General features: G+C 40.1%; 1 protein-coding gene across 1 annotated transcript in view; it reads left to right on the top strand.

The window, feature by feature from the left end:
* The first annotated feature begins 6,360 nt into the window (after window positions 1-6,360).
* Window positions 6,361-25,509, top strand: part of RXFP1 (relaxin family peptide receptor 1) — a 100,411-nt gene continuing 81,262 nt past the window's right edge. Inside the window, exons 1-2 of the mRNA XM_043465559.1 lie at window positions 6,361-6,406; window positions 6,639-6,776. Coding sequence (XP_043321494.1) covers window positions 6,361-6,406; window positions 6,639-6,776 — 184 coding nt within the window. The remainder of the gene's footprint in view (window positions 6,407-6,638; window positions 6,777-25,509) is intronic.

Here is a 25,509-nt window from a genome sequence, read left to right as displayed (position 1 = left end):
CTTCTAAGATCTCATGAAAGCAGCTAGAAAATCTCCACTAGGAGGTAAACAAGTCACAAAAGTAACAAACTGCCTACCTGCAAGTGAGCGCATGTGCTCTAGGCTGCTGAAAAGGAATGCTTTCCCCCACTGATGCTTCATCAACACCTACTTCTGGGTTTCTCAACCCGGGCACTATCGACATTTTAGGAAGACAAATCTTTGAGGGAACTGTCCTGTGCATTGTGAGATGTCTAACAGCATCACTGGCCTCTACTTATTAGATGCTAGTAACACTTCCTGCCAAGTGGTAATAATATAAAATAAATCTCCAGACTCTGCCAACTGTCCCCAGGCTACAAAATCATCCCTGATTGAGAGCCACTGGCTTGGCCCTCCCTCTTTTCAAAAAGTCTAAAGAAAACCAGCTGATTACAAATCAGTGTTTTTTCATCTATAGCCAATAAACCAGATTTTCGGGCATTTGAATTATCTGTAAATAGCTTCAGATTTTTTTAAGAAGAGGATATTTTTTACTGAAGTAGAGTTAATTTATAATGTTTCCAGCGTACAGCACAGTGATTCAGTTATATAACACATAGCTATATGACACATAGTTCTGTAATTACATAATATATTTAAGAATCCTCTATTACTACTGGTATTTTAATTTTTTTGTTGTTGGATATCTGAAATAGTTATTGATAGTTAGCATTTGGGCTTCCCTCGTGGCTCAGCTGGTAAAGAATTCACCCACAATGTGGGAGACCTGGGTATTTAAGATAGAAATTATAAAATAAATGGGTTAAATATATGGAAAGTTTGTACTTGGTTTTCCTTGTTTTGTTGTTTTAAGTTTTACTTCCTAACAAAGTATTTTAGCAAACTCCTTCTTCACTTTTGATTCTGTGGATAGTTACCCCCAAAATAGGAATATTGCATATTTTTCCATAGAGTATAAAAGGGATTTCAAATGTTGATAATAAGACACAGAATCCAATAAAACTCTTATCTTAGTGTTCGCCAAGTCATGGCTATTCAGAAATACTATAAACAATTAAATATACCAATTATATTCACCTCCTTTATTCTGAATTTAAGTTTGCAGAACTGCCTTTAATGCAGTGACTGAACTGATTCCAGAGCAACAAAGCTGACATTCTTCCATATTAACATTTAATGTTGTTACAAAATAAGGGCTATAATTTCACTGAGTTACTGTTTTCCATAAAAAATGAGTTCCCCTAGACACATCCATAAGTGCTTGTGCGTTTCTGTCAAGGTCTGTCAAAAGTAAAAGCTAACTTTTATTCTACTAAAGTTAAATCAGTAGGAACTTAGTTTCCAAGACATATTTGTTGAAACCTTTAAGATTTTAGTTTTGATAGAGGGATTCAAGATTTAAACATGACTCGGGTCAGCTCATGTCACTCCCCACCAAAGGTAGCCAGCCCCATCATAACCACTTTACTATACGGAAACATCTGAGTGCAGAGTTCCAAAGAAAAGCAAGGAGAGATAAGAAAGCCTTCCTCAGTGATCAATGCAAAGAAATCGAGGAAAACAATAGTATGGAAAAGACTAGAGATCTCTTCAAGAAAATTAGAGATATCAAGCAAACATTTCATGCAAAGATGAGCATAATAAAGGACAGAAATGGTATGGACCTAACAGAAGTAGAAGATATTAAGAAGAGGTGGCAAGAATACACAGAATAACTGTACAAAAAAGATCTTCATGACCCAGATAATCACGATGGTGTAATCACTCATCTAGAGCCAGAAATCCTGGAATATGAAGTCAAGTGGGCCTTAGGAAGAATCACTATAAACAAAGCTAGGGGAGGTGATGGAATTCCAGTTGAACTATTTCAAATCCTAAAAGATGATGCTGTGAAAGTTCTGCACTCATTATGCCTGCAAATCTGGAAAACTCAGCAGTGGCCAGAGGACCGTTAAAGGTCAGTTTTCATTCCAATTCCAAAGAAAGGCAATGATAAAGAAGGTTCAATTGCACTCATCTCACACGTTAGCAAAGTAATGCTCAAAATCTTCCAAGTCAGGTTTCAACAGTACATGAACTATGAACTTCAGATGTTCAAGCTGTATTTAGAAAAGGCAGAGGAACCAGAGATCAAATTGCCAACATCCATTGGATCACTGAAAAAGCAAGAGAGTTCCAGAAAAACATCTACTTTGGTTTTATTGACTATGCCAAAGCCTTTGACTGTGTGGATCACAACAAACTGTGGAAAATTCTTCAAGAGATGGGAATACCAGACCACCTGACCTGCCTCTTGAGAAATCTGTATGCAGGTCAAGAAGCAACAGTTAGAACTGGACATGGAACAACAGACTGGTTCCAAATCGGGAAAGGAGTACATCAAGGTTGCATATTGTCACCCTGCTTACTTAACTTATATGCAGAGTACATCATGTAAAATGCCAGGCTGGATGAAGCGCAAGCTGGAATCAAGATTGCTGAGAGAAATATCAATAACCTCAGATACGGAGATGACACCACACTTATGGCAGAAAGTGAAGAAGAACTAAAGAGCCTCTTGATGAAAGTGAAAGAGGAGAGTGAAAAAGTTGGCTTAAAGCTCAACATTCAGAAAATTAAGATCATGGCACCTGGTCCCATCACTTCATGGCAAGTAGATGGGAAAACAATGGAAACAGTGGCAGACTTTATTTTTGGGGGCTCCAAAATCACTGCAGATGGTGACGGCAGCCATGAAATTAAAAGACGCTTGCTCCTTGGAAGAAAAACTATGACCAGCCTAGACAGGATATTTAAAAGCAGAGACATTACTTTACCAACAAAGGTCCGTCTAATCAAAGCTTTGGCTTTTCCAGTAGTCATGTATGGATATAAGAGTTGGAACATAAAGAAAACTGAGCACCAAAGAATCGATGATTTTGAACTGTGGTGTTGGAGAAGATTCTTGAGAGTCCCTTGGACTGCAAGGAGATCCAACCAGTCAATCCTAAAGGAAACCAGTCCTGAATATTCATTGGAAGGACAGATGCTGAAGATGAAACTCTAATACCTAATGCAAAGAACCGACTCATTGAAAAACACCCTGATGCTGGGAAAGATTAAAGGCAGGAGGAGAAGGGGACGACAGAGGATGAGATGGTTGGATGGCATCACCAACACGATGGACATGGGTTTGAGTAGTCTCCGGGAGTTGGTGATGGACAGGGAAGCCTGGCATGCTACAGTCCATGGGGTCGCAAAGAGTCAGACACAACTGAGTGACTGAACTGAACTGATATGGAAACAAGGACAGTTTCCTCGAAACCACATTACCAAAATGCTTCACTTCACTTCTTCTTTGACTCTGGCCCTTCAGTTACATTACTGTTATGGTTCAGTTACTAAGTCATGTCCAACTCTTTTTGAAACCCCATGGACTGTCCCATAGCAGCCCCATGGACCTGCTAGGCCCCTCTGTCCATGGGATTTTACAGGTAAGAATACTAGAATGGTTGCCATTGTTTTTTCCAGGGGATCTCTCCAACCTAGGGATGGAACCTGAGCCTCCTGCATTGAAAGCTGATTCTTTGCCCCTGAGCCACCAGGGAATTACATGGGGACCCAGTTGAGTCAAAGAGAAGTTAAGATCACTGAACAGAGTCTGGACCATCTGTCCCTTCTTTGTGCGTTACCCAGACCCACAAAATGCAGACAATGCACATACATATTTTTAGTCATACGGGAATGACAGTAATTTGCTCTTAGGCAGAGAAAAAGAAAGTCACTGATTTTCATTCAGCACTGTGTTTCACTTGGCAATCAGCTCATGGAGCTCTCCCTCAGTTTTTCCATCTACTTAATCTTATAGGGTGCTTCCCAGGTGGCGCTAGTGGTAAAGAATCCATTTGCCAGTACAGGCAAACATAAGAAACACAGATTTGATCCCTAGCTCAGGAAGATCCTCTGGAGGAGAACACGGCAACCCACTCCAGTATTCTTGCCTAGAGAATCCCATGGACAGACGGGCCTGGCGGGCTACAGCCCATGTGGTCACAAAGAGTCAGACACAATTGAAGCGACTTAGCACGCACACAATCTCATAGGATTTCCAAGAGAAGAAAGACATTTAAGTGCTTCATCAAAAAACAGTCTCTGCTGTTGCAATTAAAATTATTATGCATTTTTTCCAAATTGCTTCAAGTTTTGACTGCAATATTTATTTGAGTTCTTACACACTAGAGTAATTCTTCCGTTAGGGTGTTTTTTAAAAAATCATTTATGAATTTCTTAAATTATAAGTGATCTTTGTCTGATATGAGAGTATTTAAATTAAAAAGCTATAATCACAAAAATCTAAATTCAGGTCTTTCAAAAAGCAAGATACATTTGTGCCAATATTAAGTACTGACTTATACTATGCTGACAGAGCCAGCACCTCATCACTGCCATGCTTTCAGTCATCAGATGTTCCCTGCCTCACGAGTGCTCTGCTAGGTCTTTTTCATTCAGTTCTGAATCTATCACTACAGTGTCTGTTGAAATTATTAATATTCTGATCCAACTGCATAACCTCTCATAGTTCGGTTGGTAAAGAATCCACCTGCAATGCAGGAGACCCCGGTTCACTTCCTGAATCAGGAAGATCCCCTGGAGAAGGGATAAGCTACCCACTCCAGTATTCTTGGGCTTCCCTGGTGGCTCAGCTGGTAAAGAATCCACCTGCCATGATAGACCTGGGTTCGATCCCCGGGTTGGGAAGATCCCCTGGTGAAGGGCATGGTAACCCACTCCAGTATTCTGGCCTGGAGAATTCCATAACTGTATAGTCCATGGGGTCACAAAGAGTCAGACATGACTGAGCCACCTTCTTCTTCTCAGTGCATAAATATATCCAGTGAAAGTGAAAGTGTCACTCAGTCATGTCCAACTCTTTAAGACCCCATGGAATGTAGCCTGACAGGCTCCTCTGTCCATGGGATTCTCCAAGCAAGAATACTGGAGTGGGTTACCATGCCCTTCACCAGGGGATCTTCCCAACCCAGCGATCAAACCAGCATTTCTCAGGTCTCCCGCATTGGCAGGCAAACTCTCTACCATTTGAGCCACCAGGGAAGCCAGATATATTTAATATTTCATTTACTATAGTCAGGAAATCTTCAAAAACGTATTTAGAAATACATCTACTCCTAAGCCACATACTTTCCTTGTTATTAAATTTAGCAACATGTGCACTAAATCCCATTTTTTTAAACTTTTCTGTCTCATCTGTTCACTCCTTATCTGAAAAGAGCTTACTACCAAATTTAGGACTAAATTTAAAAATAAGCAAAAAATGATTCAAATGAAACCACTCATTGTCCTTCTGCTGCCTTTCTCTCCCTTTGATGCTTGGTGAGTGCATTTTGCAAATTCACACACACCCAAGATGAACGTAAACAGAGACATGAAAAGATGTTTGCTTACTCCATTTAAGCTTCACAACCAGAAATGACTGAATCTTCCTTATTTGGATCCAAAAGGCATAGAACCATCTGAACAGAGATTCAATGAAGAGTAGCCCATCAGGATTGAGGAATAGCTAGTGTAAGGCATGTGTGGCAAAGCAGACCCATATTATAAGTTTATATTTGGAACAGTCATTCTTTATTCCTATTTTAAAAATTTCAAAAAATAGAACTGGACCAAATTGTTTTAACTCAGAATGAATTAAAGACTTATATGTAAGATGGGAAACCATAGAAGAAAAACCATAGGCAGGAAAACTCCTAGAAGAAAACATAGGCAAAACACTCTTTGACACAAATCATAGCAATATTTTTTTGAATCTGTCCTCTCAGGCAAAGATAACGAAAGAGAAAATAAACAAATGGGACCTAATTAAACTTAAAAGTTTTTACACAGCAAGGGAAACCATCAACAAAATGAAATGACATAAAGGGACTTCCCTAGCAGTCCAGTGGTTAGGAGACCACACTTCCACTGCAGGGGGCATGGGTTCAATCCCTGATTGGGGAACTAAAATCCCACACGCCATATGGCATGGCCAAATTTTTTTTTTAATTTTTTTAAAAATTGAAAAGACAACCTGCTGAATGGTAGAAAATATTTGCAAATGATATGACCAGTAGAGTTAATATCCAAAATATATAAATAGTTCATACAATTTAATATCAAAATAACAACTTGATTTTTAACATTAAACAGGTGTCACATCCCCCTACCCCCACATATGAGTGAGCTCCAGCAGTTCCTAATACCTGGCCTGTTCTCTTCCACCCCAGTACCAAACCAGCCATGATCCTCAGTCAACAGTAAGAATGAAAGAAAGTCCTGATTTTTTAAATGATTGAATGAAAATTTTTTGAAAGAGAAAAGGGGAATTGAGCTCAACTCTAAAGCATGGGCAGACCTTTCATAGAAAAGAGGAATGACGAGGACCTTGCAGGTGGGAAATATGAGCAAAGGCAAAGAGCGGAGCATCCTGGCATTTTCTGAAGATGTGGCAAAGAACTTCCTTTAGTTGTGGAGGTTCTTGGAAAAGCATTGGCCTCAGGCTAATGCTCAAGGTGAGGCAGCATAGGGAAGGTGGGACCTGCCAGGATGAGGAGGTTTGCGGACGGTGGGGAGTCACTCCGTGCAGGGCCTTGTGTAAACCCCTCTCCCCTTCCACATCGCAGTCGCTCCCGGCAGAGCGCAGAATGTGCCCTGCGACCTGGGCTACTTCCCCTGCGGCAACACCACCGAGTGCTTACCTCAGCAGCTGCAATGCAACGGCGTGGACGACTGCGAAAACCACGTGGACGAGGACAACTGCGGTGAGCAAGCCCCGGGGTCACAGCGGGGCGGGCAGAAGGACCGGGGTCCGCTCCTGGCAGGACCAGGAGGGAGGACTGGACTCCGGGGTCCGGTCACAGCAGGACCCAAGGGCAGGAGGGCCAGTGTCAAGTTGCTGAGACTCTTGAAATAGAAATGGGAAAAGAGAAATGAAGTTGAAAAGCAAAATATATGTCACTGAAGGAAATCTTACATGTATTTTATTAATTTAAAATATTTATTCTTATAAAGAAGATATGGTATTATATATATAATATAATATACACACAACAGAACACCACTCAGCTATAAAAAAAAAAAAAAAAAAAAGAGTGAAAGAATGCCATTTGCAGCAACACACGTGGACCTAGAAATGACCATACTAAGTGAGGCAGCCCAGACAGAGAAAGACTAATGCCATATGACATCACTTTTATGTGAACTCTAAAATATGACCCAAATGACCTTATTTACAAAACAGACTGGGAGACATGGAAAACAAACTTATGATTACTGAATGCATAAGGAGATTGGGGAGAGAGCAATTAGGAGTTGGAAATGAACAGATACACACTATTTATAAATAAACAACACAGACCTACTCTATAGCACAGGGAATATATTCTTTATCCTATAATAAACTATAATGTAAAGGAATCTATTAAAGAATGTATCAGTATGATAATTTATATGTGTGTAACTGAATCACTTTGCCGTACACCAGAAACTAACACAACATTATAAATCAACTATACTCCAACATATTTTCTTTAATCCGTTCTCTTCTATGTATTTGTATCACAGTTAATATTTCAAGAAAGTAATGATTGTGGCACATGGTTAAATTTAAGCCATAGACCTACTCAGTTAATGTCTTATAGACAGAATGGTGTAATTGTGAGGATGGGCTCTGAAGACAAGGTTGCTTGGTTGAAACCTGGTGCAATAATAACCAGTCATTAACCTTGAAGGTGTTTCTTAACCTCTCTTAGCCTCAATTTCCTTGTGTTGAGAATTGTACCCACACTAACAGAATTTGAAAAACTCCACGGACAAGAGCAGCCTGGCAGGCTACAGGACATGGGATTGCAAAGAGTTGGACACAACTGAGCAACTGCAAACACACACACACAGAAATTTGAGCAGATTGAATCAGAAGAGCACAGGTATACAGCAGATGCTGTTCGTCAGCTGCTGGTGCCTGTTCTTATCATTTACTTGGTACAGTTATGAAGGGAAAATGACAAAACAGACATTTTGTCTGTCTAAAACAGACAAAATCAGTAAGTCCAACTTACCTCTCTCTTAACTAACAACCATATTTATGACCTTATAAAGCCAAAAGTAGGGCTTCTAGACAGTTAAAATTTGGCTTTCAATTGGGTTTTTGTTCAAATTTCTAAAGATCTCAAAAACACACATTCATAAAAAGAACTTAAATTGGCTGGATCCGGGGGAGGGAGGTGGAAATGGGCCTTGGTTAATAGTATAAAATAATGAGATTTCTCACTCATGGAAAAATAAAGTGCTATTTTTAGAGGACCAAGATGTGCAAGCACAATTTTGTGCTGCATAAATAGCTGATTCCTCACTGTTATCACTCCCTGAAGTATTACAGACCTTTTCATATTAATTTTATTTATTTATTTTTGGCTGCGCTGGGTCTTTGTTGCTATGGAAGCTTTTCTCTCATTGCAGAGAGCAGGGGCCCCTCTCTAGTTTTGGTACAAGGGCTTCTCATTGTGGTGGCTTCTCTTGCTGTGGAGCATGAGCTCTAGGGCAAGTGGGCTGAGTAGTTGCTGCTCCTGGGCCCTAGAGCACAGACTCAGTAGTTGTGAGCCACGGGATAAGTTGCTCCACGGCATGTGGGGATCTTCCTGGACCAGGAGTGGAACCCACATCTCCTGTACTAGCAGGCAGATTCTTTACCACTGAGCTACCAGGGAAGTCCCTATTACAGACTTTTAAAGGCATTGCCTTGAAGGAATTAAACTTCTAGGTCTGGATAACTGTCTCTAGGTGGTGGCAGTAACTCAGAACTGAGCACAGTCTAAATCTGAGCTTAAGCTGCAGTTGCCTTTGTTTGGGATGGCTGTGCAAATGTTGACCCATCGAGGTCATCACAGAGCACTCAGCTGAGCTCCCCTTGCTATAGCAGGTACCTACTAGCTATCTGTTTCACACGTGGTAGTCTGTATATGTCAAACCTAAATCAGGAAAGGTCTATTTCTTCATCTGTAGAAAAAATTAATTTTGATAAAAAGCATGGGCCTGACTCTTGTGGAAGCAACACTTAGCGAGACCTAGAGACTGTCACAGGCTTCCCAGCTGGCCCTAGTAGTAAAGAACCCACTTGCCAATGCAGGAGACATAATAGACTCGGGTTCAATCCCGGAGTTGGGAAGATCCTCTGAAGGAGGACATGGCAATTGACTCCAGTATTCTTGCCTGGAAAATCCCATGGACAGAGGACCCTGGCGGGCTGCAGTCCATGGGGTCACAAAGAGTCTGACATGACTGAGTGACTGAGCTCAATGGGAACCAGAATCAGGCTGGAGATGGATTCCCTGTAATGGTTCCTTCTTTCCCCTCTCTTTTCCATCCTCTTCCTCCAGTATTTTTGCACTCTCTGCAGGTCTGTGGCCCATATGTTTCCCCTTCTATTTCTCCTCTCCAGCTGCCCCCTTCCTTCTTTTACTCTCTCTCAATTCCCCTATTTCTTCCTTCTGTTGTCCTCCATTCTTTGCTCTTTCAAACCAAACACACCACAGTGTTCATAAATTAGACTTTATTATTGAACTCATTTCATTAAGCTTATAAGCTGCTCATTTCAAAGATTTTAACACCTTTATTTCCAAAGAAAGAATCCAAGAACTTGTTTTTAATTTCTAAGTAGCTATAAAAAGATTCCTACCACCCCTACCCCACCCTTGGGCTGAGTAAACCAGAAGGGTGGTTTGTATTTTATGGTCAGTGGATTCTTTGAGAATCAAGAAAATCTTCAGTGTGTGTTAGTCGCTCAGTTGTGTCCGACTCTTTGCGACCCCATGGACTGTAGCCTACCAGGCTCCTCTGTCCACGAAACTCTCCAGGCAAGAATACTGGAGTGGATTGCCATTTCCTTCTCCAGGAGATCTTTCCGACCCAGGGATAGAACCCGGTCTCCCACATAGTAGGCAGATTCTCTACCATCTGAGCCATCTATAAATCCCCTGAAGACTATAAAGTGGTGTGTATTTGTGTACATGTGCCTTTTCAATGAGAAAAGTGTCCGTAACTTAATCAGCTTTACAAAAGGTATAGAGTTTTTCAAAGGTAAAAAGCTTCCTTATTCCTATTATTGGCTAAAACAGAAATCTCCCAAAAAGAAACAATTTCATTATGAATTGGAATCAGTTTCTCCCAATTAGCACTCCAAATTTGTTCATATAAAATCGATAGGTTGTGTGCATAGTTTCAAATAATTGCAACAGTAACAACTTTTCCTTACCGTCTTTGATTTCTTTATAAAATAGAAGCAAAGTTGTAGGAAGATTCCTTAACCAGGCATCAGAAGGCTCAGACTCAGAACATGGAAGTGCCTCTTTCTGTCTATTACTTGGATGAATCCTTTCTTTAGGCTCAGTCCCCTTCCTTTCTTGTGAAACTGGAATAATAAATTTGTTGTGAGGATTAAGTGAATTATCTGGGTAGAAACGCTTGTCATGTAACAAGCACACAGTGAATCTGGACAGACCAGAGTATTGACTACCATGCTTGGCAGTTACTCTGGAAATTCACATCTTTGAAATTCTGTCCCAGGAATTGTTTAGGTTTGACTGGACTCCAAACATGCTTCCCTAGTAGCTCAGTTGGTAAAGAATCTGCCTGCAGTGCAGAAGACCCAGGTTTGATCCCTGGGTTGGGAAGATCCCACAGAGAAGGAAATGGCTTCCACTCCAGTATTCTTGCCTGGAAAATGCTATGGACAGAGAAGCCTAGTGGGCTACAGACTATGGGGTAGTAAGAGTTGGACACGACTTAGTGACTAAACCACCACCCACCCACCACACCAGGGAAGTTCTGGTTTGCAGTTGTGAAGGGAAGTATGAAGCAAGTTGAGACGAGGTAGTATAAGTAATCTGTCCCCAAGGTTCTGGTAATAAGTCATCTTAGGGATCTCTGACATGAGCAGGGAATGCTGTATACCACTAACTTTTATGAAAAAGAAATATTCAGAGCATGGATCAAATAACTTCTAGCTACATGTACATATAAATACCTTAAACCTTAACATGTGAAGATAAATAGCGTTTTGTTTAATCAATTATTATTAATTATTAAAAATACAGGTGAAATTTGAAAAGCAATTAATATCTTAAATTTTTATTAGACAAAAAAATAATATGCTCTTTTAAAATCTTTGTTGTTCATCATTGTCAACATTTAAAAATCCACATGTCCGGTTTGGTAAATATGGGGAAAATCATGATCCACCCTTATGAAGACATGTCTTTGTAACAAATACTGTGTTAAACTGTTACTGGTCTTCTTATGCCAAAGTTAGATAACGCTCATGAAATTCACCGAAACCGGAAGGTCTCCAAAGGTGGTTCAGAACCAAAGTCATCAGCAGCACCCAGGAACCTGTTGGAAAGGCAGACTCCCAGTCTGCATCTCAGCTCTATTGACTCAGAAATTCTGCCACTGGTTCTGCAATTGCTCTAAAAGATCTTCATGTCATTCAGGTTCACAGTAGACTTTGAGCACCACTGACCTAAACCCAAAGGAGCAGAAAGTAAGGCATGCACTGGAGATAGTAGCCGCAGCAAAACGAAACCAAAATCAAGACTTCAGCATAGCATACAAGCATTCTCATTTGCTAAGAAACTCCATTATCACAATCATTATCAATTTGTTTTCATTTCTATAAGACAAATTGCCACTCTACTAGTGGCAGTCATCTAGAAAAAACAAAAAATTGAACTATGCTCAAAACCTCAAAGATGGCCAGTTGGGATGCTTCTGCTGTCCACATGTAGGTGTGGACATCCTCTTCCCAAAGAGGATGTCAGAATTTCACACCATCATTACAGTCCAGATGATAAAAAATTATGAGATGCAGTTATTTCTTCCTACTTCTTATTCATTTCCTTCACCAGCTGTATTTTTTTCTTTGTTTTATAGTAGCTGGATAATTTACTCTCCCTAGCCTGTCCATTTTTAAGACATCCACATTTAAATTTGGTCTAATGCTAATTAAATCAAGTCAGAAAGTTAGTTCTTTTCAGAATATGTAAACCTCATGCCTATTTGAATAAGCAGCATTAAATGTATTTGTAATCACATAACATATAATATCTTAGAAAGTGAAGTCCCTCAGTCGTGTCTGACTCTTTGCGACCCCATGGACTGAAGCCTACCAGGTTCCTCTGTCCATGGGATTTTCCAGGCAAGAATGCTGGAGTGGGTTGCCATTTCCTTAGATATAAATAAAAGGAAAACCCACAGATAAAAATCCCTTTTAGAATAATTATTTACAGCTTAGTATATTGTAGAATAAAAACAATTTTCTAGCAGAAGCAGGGACATTTTTCTTAACTAAACCTTTTAAAAGATACATCCTTTAAAAAGTAGCTCCAAAAACCTCTCCTGTATTCCCTTAAACAATTTAAACATTGACACCAATAATAATTATTAAAGTGGAGAAATAAGTCAAACAGAATTAGTGACAAAATTTAGAGAAGTCACTAAAAAAACAAAACAGTCACTAAAACAGTGACTGTTTAGTCACTAAAAAAGTCACTAAAAAATGAAAAAATGAAAATCAAATAAATTAAACTGATTCCCCATGGATTGAACTACAATATAAACTGATTATATTTAGAAAGAACTGTTACTTTTGTATTATCACAGGCATTTTAAACAAGAAGTCTTATTTGGCAATAAGTTCCCAGTTCTCTTAGAAAACCTATGAAAAAAGAATATAAAATATTAAAAAATAGTACAACAAGCCTAAGCTATCAAATCACTGAACATTTTTCATGGACCTAATACATGAAAAAATTTTAATCAGTTTTTGATGTAAAATGACAAAAATTTTCAGGGATTCACAGGGATCCCTTTCTTTCTAAAATAGTTAGACAATACAGAATTTGTATATATATGTCTACTAGATGGTTATGATGAAGTTCACATCTTTTTCATTCTATCCCTGGAATTGTTTACATTTGACTGGACTCCAAACCAGTGAAGTCCTAGACAAAACTGATTGTATCAGTTTCATAACTTTGATCCTTTCTGATAAGCTCCAACATGGAAATGTACAAACTTTTCCCTGATTTATGCTATTTGATATAATTTCCATAAAATTTCTATATGTTTTTGCCATTATTACTAGCCCATTTTTCATCTCCATACAAAACCATCACAGATTCAACCAGAATAGAGATCAATAAAAACTAATTTTCAAGTATCATTAGCACAGCATTTAGTGTGACAATTATGAACCAAAAAAGGAAGGGCCATTCACTATTTCAACTAAAGCTCTTAAATATGTGGGACAACATGTCTGGGTAAATACCAAGGGGATCTGATAAGATAAAAGTGAAGACTCTCATTCATGTATTATTTGGGGAAACTTCCTTGGTGGTCCAATGGTTAAGACTCTGTGCTTTCATTCCCAGGAGACATGTGTTCAATCCCTGGTCAGGAAACTAAGATTCCCACATGCCACGAGGCGTAGTCAAAAAAAGAGGGGAAAGGAATTATTTTCATTCATTTTGAATTGAATGCTCTAACTTTACAGTAAAAATGAAATATTAAAATAGCATCAGATTCACAGATGCTTTGCAATTTATCGATTACACCCAGATTTGTATTTTAAAGGAACTCTGCACTTCCAGATTACAATTTGCTAGCAGTTCTTCTGTATTATAAATAAACGGCAGTACAAAGAAGGCTACCCTATATGCAAAACAGAAAAAGAGACACAGAAATACAGAACAGACTTTTGAACTTTGTGGGAGAATGTGAGGGTGGGATATTTCAAAAGAACAGCATGTATACTATCTATGGTGAAACAGATCACCAGCCCAGGTGGGATGCATGAGACAAGTGCTCCGGCCTGGTGCACTGGGAAGACCCAGAGGAATTGGGTGGAGAGGGAGGTGGGAGCGGGGATCGGGATTGGGAATACATGTAAATCCATGGCTGATGCATATCAATGTATGACAAAACCCACTGGGAAAAAAAAAAATTAAAATTAAAAAAAAAAAAAAAGAAGGCTACCCATCACAGTCACACTCACCCAACTTCATCCCCCTTGGAGGCAGGTTAAATCACTCTACCATGAAGACCCAAGTTCAGATGCTCAGCTTGATAGACTCAGAGCATCGGCCCTGCTTTGCACTTTGACAGCCTTATCTACAGGAGAAGGACGAAGACATTGGTTCCTCTGTTTCCGTGTTTGTATTTATTTGCTCCACAGGGAAAATGGAAGCTTCCTCTAATACGTTTTTGGGTGATGCAGTAGGTTAGCATGCTCTAAAAACTGATGTCCCCTCAGAACCTCAGAATGTGACCTTACATGGAAATAAGGTCTTTGTAGATACAATGAACTTGAGGAGTTTCTGGTTTCCGCTAGTGCAGCCCAGGCAGACCCTTCTCCTCTCCCTTTCTGGTCCAAATCTCTTGTCCAGACCGGGAAGAGCAAAGCCTAGCTCTTATTTTTGTTTTTCCACAATCATTGTCAATGCTCAAACCTGGGCCTTTGACAATTAAATACTAAAAATTTGACTCCTTTATTTTCTGCAGACATCTGCTTCATTTCTTCTCCAAGGCAATGAAAGGGGGAAATTCTAGCATCTTGCTACTGGAAAAGGGCAGAGTGCAAGGCATTCAAGGGAAAGAAAACTAACATCCTAAATATTTGCCTGTCACTGGCTGGCACTAATCTATAAGAATTAGATAAACAGTATTTATGGGTATGATGGTGTGATATATATATGTATGATATATACTTTTTAATAGGCTTATAAGAATGTTTGAAGTGTATTCAAGGATCCTTTTAATTTTTAATTGGGCCTTCATTTAAAATTCTGAGTTGCTAAATATTCCTTCATTTCTTCAATACAGCTTTTTACAGAGCTGTCAGAATGATGGCAATGCCAGGCCGTTTGATGTAGAACTTAGCTGTTCTCATTTTAGCATATTTCATCAGAGTTGTGGGTTCATCTTTTTTAAGGCTAAAAACATAAGAGGAAAAGCGACACGCAGCATAAACACATGTATTGATAAACAACTATGCATTGTATGTCCCAAAATGGCTGTTTTTCTGTTTATTATTCTCAAAATAGCATTAGAGAAACCTAAGTAGCTGAACCCTTGGCTTTTCTATAAATACAAACCTTTTTAAAACCTCAAATATGTTTATCTGTTTATCCAACAATCCTTCAAAGTTTGAGTTAACTACACAAAGACTCTCAGCTGAGAATGCTTCCTTTGAGATAGGACACAAAAGGCAGTTTCTGCAGTGGTTCAATTTCCTTCAAAATATCCCCACAATAATGTCACACTCAATTTCTTCAAAGAGTTGCCTCTAAAGGTACTCAGAAATAGAATCACAGATGTAGAAAACAAGCTTATGGTTATCAAGGGGGAAAGGTGGGGAGGATAAATTGAAATATTGGGACTGGCAACTGATATAATAGATTGATTAATTGATATAATATATCTACTATTGATATAATAGATAAGTAATAAGGACTTACTGTGTAGCACAGGGAACTATACTCAATGCTCTGTAATGGGAAAAGAACCTTAAAAAAGAGTGGATATATGTATTCATATATACTGATTCACTATGCTGTACACCTAAAACTAACACAACATTGCAAATCAACTATACTTAATAGAAATTAATTTAAAAATAATAAAGGAAACTATAAACAAGATGGAAAGACAACCCTCTGAATGGGAGAAAATAATTGCAGATGAAACAACTGACAAAGAATTAATCTTCAAAACATAAAAGCAGCTCATGCATCTTAATATCAGAAAAACAAACAACCCAATCAAAAAGGGGGAGGAAGACCTAAACAGACATTTCTCTATAGAAGACATACAGATGGCAAATAAACACATGAAAAGATACTCAGCATCACTCATTATTAGAGAAATGTAAATCAAAACTACAATGAGGCATCACCTCACACCCATTAGAAGGGCCATCACCAAAAATATCTACAAAGAATAAACGCTGGAGAGGATGTGGAGAAAAGGGAACCTTCTTGCATTGTTGGTGGGAATGAAAATTGATACAGCCACTATGGAGGACTGTATGGAGATTCCTTAAAAACTAGGAATAAAGCTACCATATGACCCAGCAATCCCACTACTGGGCATATACCCCGAGAAAACCGTAATTGAAAAGACACATGTACCTCAGCGTTCATGGCAGCACTATTTACAATAGCCATAACATGAAAGCAACCTAGATGTTCATTGGCAGATGAATGGATAAAGAAGTTGTAGTACATATATACAATGGAATATTGCTCAGCAATAAAAAGGAACATATCGGAGCCAGTTACAATGAGGTGGATGAACCTAGAGTCTGTTATATAGAGTGAAGTGAGTCAGGAAGAGAAAAACAAATATCATATATTAACGCATAAATATATGATCTAGAAAAATGGTACTGGTGAACCTATTTGCAGGGCAGGAATAGAAATACAAACATAGAAAACAGACTCATGGATATGGTGTGGGGGGAGGAAGGACAGGACGGGAGGAATGGAGAGTAGCATTGACATGTGTACGCTGTGCATATGTGTTAGTCACTCGGTCATGTCGGGCTCTTCACGACCCCATGTCCCGCAGCCAGCCAGGCTCCCCTGTCCATGGACTTCTCCAGGCAAGAATACTGGAGTGGGTTGCCAGTCCCTTCTCCAGGCGATCCTCCCAATATGTAAAATAGATAGCCAGTGGGAAATGGCTCTATGGGCACAGAGTGCTCAACTCTGTGTTCTGTGACAACCTAGAGGGGTAGGTTCGTGCTGTTGTATGGCAGAAGCCGACACAACTATCCTTCAATTAAAATAAATGTAAAAATAAAGGTACCCACAAAGAGCCATACCTATTTCGTCCAGCAAACCATTGTCATTCAAATTCAAGGAGCTCTCACACTACTGGTTTGAAGAACTGGTCTATCTGACCAGGTAAAGTTCAGGTCTAAATACCCCATGGTCTATTCTAATGGCCCAGGACACCTCTACCCTAGGGATCATTACTGCCTGGGAAAAAGATGCTCCACTGTGTCCCCCAGAACGGGTGCTGAGAATTGAGGAAGTATATGAGAATCAAGAATGTTCCACTCAGCATAAATCTAAACTGAATTAACTAAGCACCTATTCATCCATTCTGGTTTTCCTGGTTGGCTCAGGTGGTAAAGAATATGCCCGCAATGCAGGAGACTCGCGTTCGATCCCTGGGTTGGGAAGATCCCCTGGAGAAGGGAATGGCTACCCACTCCAGTATTCTTGCCCGGGTAATCCCATGGACAGAGGAGCCTGGCTGGCTACGGTACATGAGGTCGCAAAGAGCCAGACACCACTGAGCAAATAACACTCATTTCGTCCATTCATCAATAAGACTACATTGTAGGCAATAGGATTTATGCCTTCAGTTTCATAAGATAGAGGCACGAATCCCTCAACTTTTGAATATTCAAAATCCCTACTTGAAAGGAACCCAGGAGTGGCCCCTGCAAACCTACAGGACCATTTGGAAAGCATGCTCTGGAACCGGTGGCCCCGCAGGCTGATAAAAGATGCAGAGTCCTGAGCTCCACCCCCAGAAACATTAGCCCAGTATTAAATAGGAGCAGGGCCCAGAAATCTGCATCTTGGGTATATAGCACACTTGTTAAAGTTTTGAAATGGCTCACTTCCCAATGCAGACAATTTTATTACAAATTCAGAACCCCTTGAAAGTAATTTATTAGCCTAAAGCAGTGATTTCCAAGCATGAGCAGACATCAGATCAGCTGGAGGGCTTGTTAAAATGCAGAAACCTGGGCCCCACCTACAGAGTTTCTAATTCAAAGCCCCTCAAGTAGGGTTCAAGAATTTGCTTTTCTTTAAAGTTCCCAAGTGACGCTGAAGCTACTTATTGTGGATCTGCACTCTGAAAACCACTCAACTAGACATGTCTTGTGCAAACGCAAAAGCAAACACTTCCTAAAAGTTATTAAAAGATGGCTTTATGAAAGGGTTGGGCTTCCCTGCTGGCTCAGAAGTTAAGAATCTGCTTGCAAGGCAGAAGTCTTAGGTTTGATCCCTGGGTCGGGAAGATCCGCTGGAGAAAGGAATGGCAACCGACTCCAGTATTTTTGCTCAGAAAATTCCACGGACAGAGGAACCTGGTGGGCTATATAGTCTATGAGGTCGCAAAGAGTCAGACATGACTGAGCAACTAGCACTTTCACTTCACTTTCATAAAAGGGTTAAACAAAATCAAAGTCATTCCACTGAGCCTGAGTTCTCCTTTCATCGTACTAACCTGAATTATTAATTCCAAGCGGGGGTACAGGATTCCCAAGCATATTAAGCCACAGAACTCTCTTCTCAAGGAGAATCCTGGGAAACTGTTTGAGGACAACCTAATATAGCACCATCACAAATTATGCAGTGCCTTCAAGAAACTTAGACCTTTCTCATCTCCCTCCAGACCTCATCTCTTGACACCCCGTCCACCCCACCCCTGAAGCCAAGGATGTCAGGGAATCTGAGAGCATGGAGGAGAGAGATGCGTGCTCAGAATTCAAATTGATGGGTCTCACCTACTTTTCCATAAAACTAAATTGTAACTAATATCTGATGCTAGTGAAATAGTAATTTACTGTTTTATGTACTTTATGAGAGCTAGTAAGAGTCATATTTTAACTATATTGAAAGTACCTTAGAAGTCACTGAGGCAATAAAAATACATAGGCTAAGATTAATTCCTATCATGTTCTCATAAGGAGATAAAATACATATATAAATAGTCACAGTATGAAGCAGATTACAATAAGTATAACAAGATATATGAGCAGTGTGCCCTTAAATTACAGATGACTTGCATTAATCTTATTAACAATCAGCAACTTTACTAGGGGAAAAAAAGTGCTTATTCTGATTGACAGGCTTTTTCCGTTGCTAAATCTAACTCTTCTCCACTACAATGTGAGAAGTGCCTTGATCAGAGAAAATTCCATAACGTAGTTCTCTCAAAACTTGCTGCAAGAACCCCCAAGGCATTGATGGAAAATACAGACCTCCAGACACCCTATTGACCAAATAAATCAGAATCTCCAATAGAGAAAGAAGCCTGGAAATCTGTGTTTTTGTTAAGAGCCCCAGTTCCCAAATTTTATTATAATGTAAGAGAGACTGGGTTTTCTCTGAAGTGTCTTTCAAGACAGAGACCCATTCATTCATTCATTGAATTAATAAATACTTATTAATGCAGCATGCAAGACCAGGTTTTTCTTGGTCTAAGGCATTCATTTTTATTCAGAGCATCATTACATGTTTTTAGCTTTAAAAAACTATTTTTAGTAAATATATATATATATATATATCTGATCAATGGTGTTCATATTTCACTACCCACACATACTGGAAGCCATATGCCCTAACATAGTATCCTCTTAGTACCATGCAGTTTACTCCATGATACTTCAAGAAACACCAGAGAATCAATTTCAGTGGGATCATAACTAAAGCATGAAAAACCACTCTGCTCACTGTCTCATACGTCCTTAAAATATGAAGGATATAGGATTTAAAATATAGAAACACATATGCCAAAAGCTGTTTTCTTAAAAATGCTAACTTTCCAACCTTGCAATTTTGGCTACGTTTTCTATTCCTGCCTTCTGGTGAGAGGAAGTCATGGGTGAGAAGAAGAAAATGCTTTGGGAAAGCAGGACGGAAGGTAAATGTTAATTATGAAAAGGCTTGTTTGTTTGAAGATGTTGCTATTTAAAAAGAGAACGCCCTACAAAATATATGCTCTGACTTAGGGAAATATTATATAAACTGTCTTGTCCTGTTTCCTTCTGCATTCTCAAATTCCACATCACCCCGCTTTCTCTTTTCCCTCTCTTTTTCCCTCTCTCTCGTGTGTGTGGGTGTGGGTGTGGGTGTGTGTGTGTGCTGAGGTAGAATGAGATAGAAAAGGAGAGAAAAGATAGGATTAGAAAGGGACAGAGCAGTGAAGCAGTGTAAGTGACTACATTATTTAGGTTTGTTGGACTAAATTGTTGCAAATACACCGTGTATGGTGAACCCCTTTAGGACAGAAGGGTGAGAAACTGATGCTGAAGGACAAAGCATTAGGAAAGGTTGCTAATGCCCGTAATGCGAAGCACTGCACCACCTATTAATGGTAAAAGTGCTGAATATTGAAACAGCTCACTTGTAAAAGCTCAGTTAAACATAGGGCCTGCTGAAGAACCAGAGCGAAGGAAAAGCAACACCTACTGGCTGTCATGCAACCTTCCCGTCTTATGAATGTCATAGCGGCAGTGAGACGCCACCAGTGGAAGCAAGCCCGGCTCTGCCAAGCCGCCACGTCTTCTGAGTCCCATCACTGTGTGCTGAGGTCCAGGTGGATGGGTCAGGACACAAACGTGAGCATGGGTAGCACTGCCCCTGCCCCAGACAGGCCTTGGCAGCCTGCGAGGTTGAGTCGTTCAGACTTCCACCCTCCAGCTGTAGATACCAAAAAAAACTCCTCTATAGAATAATCAGTGCCTTGTCACATCCAGAGCCTAATTCAGAGAAAAGGTAACGATTATCTTATAAAGAGAAAAGATATCTAAGCCAATTGAGTCTTAAATTGAAGAAAGTAGGGAAAACCACTAGACCATTCAGGTATGACCTAACTCAAATCCCTTATGATTATACAGTGGAAGTGAGAAATAGATTTAAGGGACTAGATCTGATAGACAGAGTGCCTGATGAACTATGGACAGAGGTTCGTGACATTGTACAGGAGACAGGGATTAAGACCATCCCCATGGAAACGAAATGCAAAAAGGCAAAATGGTTGTCTGAGGAAGCCTTACAAAGAGCTGTGAAAAAAAGAGAGGAGAAAAGCAAAGGAGAAAAGGAAAGATACTGCCATTTGAATTCAGAGTTCCAAAGAATAGCAAGGAGAAATAAGAAAGCCTTCCTCAGCAATCAGTGCAAAGAAATAGAGGAAAACAACAGAATGGGAAAGACTAGAGATCTCTTCAAGAAAATTAGAGATACCAAGGGAACATTTCATGCAAAGATGGGCTCAATAAAGGACAGAAATGGCACGGACCTAACAGAAGCAGAAGATATTAAGAAGAGGTGGCAAGAAAACACAGAAGAACTGTACAAAAAAAGATCTTCATGACCCAGATAATCACGATGCTGTGATCACTCACCTAGAGCCAGACAGCCTGGAAAGTGAAGTCAAGTGGGCCTTAGAAAGCATCACTACGAACAAAGCTAGTGGAGGTGATGGAATTCCAGTTGAGCTATTTCAAATCCTGAAAGATGATGCTGTTAAAGTGCTGCACTCAATATGCAAGCAAATTTGGAAAACTCAGCAGTGGCCACAGGACTGGAAAAGGTCAGTTTTCATTCCAGTCCCAAAGAAAGGCAATCCCAAAGAATGCTCAAACTACCGCACAATTGCACTCATCTCACACGCTAGTAAAGTAATGCTCAAAATTCTCCAAGCCAGGCTTCAGCAATACATGAACCGTGAACTTCCAGATGTTCAGGCTGGATTTAGAAAAGGCAGAGGAACCAGAGATAAAATTGCCAATATCCACTGGATCATCAAAAAAGCAAGGGAGTTCCAGAAAAACATCTATTTCTGCTTTATTGACTATGCCAAAGCCTTTGATTGTGTAGATCACAATAAACTGTGGAAAATTCTTCAAGAGATGGAAATACCAGAACCCTTACCTGCCTCTTGAGAAACCTATATGCAGGTCAGGAAGCAACAGTTAGAACTGGACATGGAACAACAGACTGGTTCCATAGGAAAAGGAGTACGTCAAGGCTGTATATTGTTACCCTGCTTATTCAACTTATACGCAGAGTACATCATGAGAAACGCTGGGATGGAAGAAGCACAAACTGGAATCAAGATTGCCGGGAGAAATGTAAATAACCTCAGATATGCAGATGACACCACCCTTATGGCAGAAAGTGAAGAGAAACTAAAAAGCCTCTTGATGAAGTGAAAGAGGAGAGTGAAAAAGTTGGCTTAAAGCTCAGCATTCAGAAAACTAAGATCATGGCATCTGGTCCCATCACTTCATGATGGTGTGTGTTGCTGTGCCCTCCTCCAGGGGATCTTCCCGACCCAGGGATCGAATTCATGTCTCTTACGTCTAACTTGCATTGGCAGGTGGGTTCTTTACCACCAGCACCACCTGGGAAACCCAGTTATACCTTAACGATTCACAATACTTCCATTGATTCTATGGCTAACAGTAATGAACTTAAATGCTATTTTATAACAGCTTCTGATTGTCATTTAAATGAGTTTTTCTAAAATCCACAGAATGATGATGTAAGAGCCTGTAGAATGGAAGTGAAACAGGCAAGAGAGCAATGGATAACAGCAACAGCTAAATATTTCAAGGCAATGTCATATAAAAGTTGAAATTTCTACAAGAATATACATTGATTAAATCATATTTGGGGCCTAGAAATGATTACAATAATTTTATTATTATAATCCTTCAGTTAGTTTTAATAATTCTCTTTCTTAGTCAGATCACTTAAACTTCTGAGAATCAGTTTTTCCATCTGTAAGTGAAGCTGGCAATAATGACCAAATAGAGATACCATGAGAATAAAATAAAACTAGTAATACAGTGTAGTACATACTTGCTAAATGCCAGTCCTCCCAGGGCTAAGTGCTAATATTCAACTTCTCTGTTAAAAAATCAGAGAATTTAAATTTCTCACAGTATCATCCTTTCTTGTAGCTAAGACACAAACAGTTTTTAAAAGTAAAATCTTGCCTAAAAAAAATCAAACGCAGCTAACTCAGAAAAGGGAAACAACCCAATGCCATAGACCTCAAAACCTGACAACCAAGGAAAGAAATAGATGTTTCTGGAGCCCAGTAGAGCAGAGCATTCTGCAAGACCCCTGACCCCATCCCCAGAACCCATATGGGCGATGCAGTAAGATGCTGGAAATTATCCCCACCCTTCCTGCAGGCAGCCCACTGAACCAAACCACACTGAAGTACACAGGTTCAGAAAAAAAAAAAATCACTGCTTTGTCCTCACTCATGAGACTCCACCTGAATTCCCCCAAATGGTTAAATATCCAATGCCACTTAAACCATGCTTTAATTCAATAATTAAATGTCTCTATATCTATCAAGGTCTCATACAAGAAACTCAAGGTATGTCAAACAGAAATAAGATGCTTATAAAATTCTCAGGCTGAAAACATAAGCATCAGCAAAGCCCCTACGATAGCCCCTAAATAATGCTGAATCCAAGAGCACAGCCCCAACGCTCCCATCTGGAGACGGAGACACAGCTGGTCACATCCCCAATGCCCTGCCACCGTTATGGCAGAAAGTGAAGAGGAACTAAAGAGCCTCTTGATGAAAGTGAAAGAGGAGAGTGAAAAAGTCGACTTAAAACTCAACATTCAAAAAATTAAGATCATGGCATCTGGTCCCATCACTTCATGGCAAATCAATGGGGAAACAATGGAAACAGTGAGAGACTTTACTTTTGGGGGCTCCAAAAATCACTGCAGATGGTAACGGCAGCCATGAAATTAAAAGACGCTTGCTCCTTGGAAACAAAGCTGTGACCAACCTAGACAGCATATTAAAAAGCATTACTTTGCCAACAAAGGTCCGTCTAGTCAAAGCTATGGTTTTTCCAGTAGTCGTGTATGGATGTGAGAGTTGGACTATAAAGAAAGCTGAGCACTGAAGAATTGATGCTTTTGAACTGTGGTGTTGGAGAAGACTCTTGAGATTCCCTTGGACTGCAAGGAGATCCAACCAGTCAATCCTAAAGGAGATGAGTCCTGAATATTCATTGGAAGGACAGATGCTGAAGCTGAAACTCCAACACTTTGGCCACCTGATGCAAAGAACCACCTCATTGGAAAAGACCCTGATGCTGGGGAAGATTGAAGATGGGAGGAGAAGGGGATGACAGAGGATAAGATGGTTAGATGGCATCACCGACTCGATGGACATGAATTTGAGCAAACTCCAGGAGTTGGTGATGGACAGGGAATTCTGGTATGCTGCAGTCCATGGGGTTGCAAAGAGTCAGACACAGCTAAGCAACTGAACTGAACTGAAAGTAACTAGCAAGCCTCCCAGAAACAAGCAACCTCATCGGACAGGGGAAGGCAGCTGCTTATGCTGGCCAGGGAGGTTCAGTAGGATAGGGATTTAGGGGGATGCAAATTCAACTAAACATGCTCAAACGTCTCATTACAATTCCCAGGGTCCCTCTCTTTTCAAATCAGAGTCCTAGTGTTCACTTAAAATATAGGAAAAGGGCTTCCCTTACAGCTCAGTGGTAAAGAATCTGCCTGCCAATGCAGGAGACATGAGTTCGATCCCTGATCTGGGAAAGTCCCACATGCCACAGAGAAGCTAAATCCATGAATCAAATATTGAGCTTCTGCTCTAGAACGAGAGAACCACAACTGCTAAGCTCATGTGCCATAATTGCTGAAGCCCACATGCCCTACGGTGTGTGCTCTGCAACAAGGGAAGCCACCACGACGAGAAGCTCACACACCACAACTATAGAAATTGCACAGCAACAAAGACCCAGAGCAATCAAAAATAAATAAATAAATAAAAGATAGGACAAAATGTGAATTCAGCTTATGTTGTAACCTTAGCAACTCATTAGATTTGAGTCCTATCTGAGTCCCGAGGTCCCAAAAGATAAAAGGTTATCTTAGGGTAGTTATGGCAGCTCCCTGGTTCTCTGAACCTTCTTGAGCTGATGATGTCATACCCTGAGATTGTCATTTTCTCTCTTTAATCTCTCCAGGGCTATCCTCATAGTCACTTCATTCCACAACACTTGACATTTCTTGTTTTCATTCTGATGCGTTACCATAGCAATTGCTTTGCCAGAGTCTATCTTCTGAAGAGGCACATAAGCCCAGGAAGCCATAAGTGATCATTTAAACAACTTTTTGGTCACAGTGTGCCATAGACTATGAGAGTACAATTTTCTAATAGTAACAGGACTGTCATTATCTTCAAAACCATTCAGGTCAGATAACCAATCCAATGTTATTATCCTTGAGATTGTTATCTGCAACCCCTTCTGGAAGGAGAAAACAGAAACCACTCTGGAGTTTGGGAGGCTTAAGGAAAAAAAAGAGGTTTCACTTGGAGAATAATGTGTTTATAGAATCGTTATAAAGAATATAGAGGCAGGAGTGGGGAAAGCACTAATATACTTGCAAGCCCAAGATTAAGAAGCATCCACTATGGCTCATCAGCTCTTTACCCAGGAAGCTGGGACCACGGTAACTGTCCCACCCACAGTAGGTACCCACAAGGAGTCTACAAACTTCCAGTCTCGCATGAGTGCATCCCACTGGTGGAAATATAGCTATAAGAGCTGAACTTCTTGGAGTCTGGAAAACATAGAACTAAGTTACCAGCTTCTAAAGAATGAAAAAGCATTCTAAACTGAATGGTGGG

This window comes from Cervus canadensis, chromosome 1 (genome assembly GCF_019320065.1).
Source record: "Cervus canadensis isolate Bull #8, Minnesota chromosome 1, ASM1932006v1, whole genome shotgun sequence".
NCBI classification, from domain to species: domain Eukaryota; kingdom Metazoa; phylum Chordata; class Mammalia; order Artiodactyla; family Cervidae; genus Cervus; species Cervus canadensis.
Note: the sequence above shows the minus strand (reverse complement) of the source record. Positions and strands in the feature narration are given on the sequence as shown.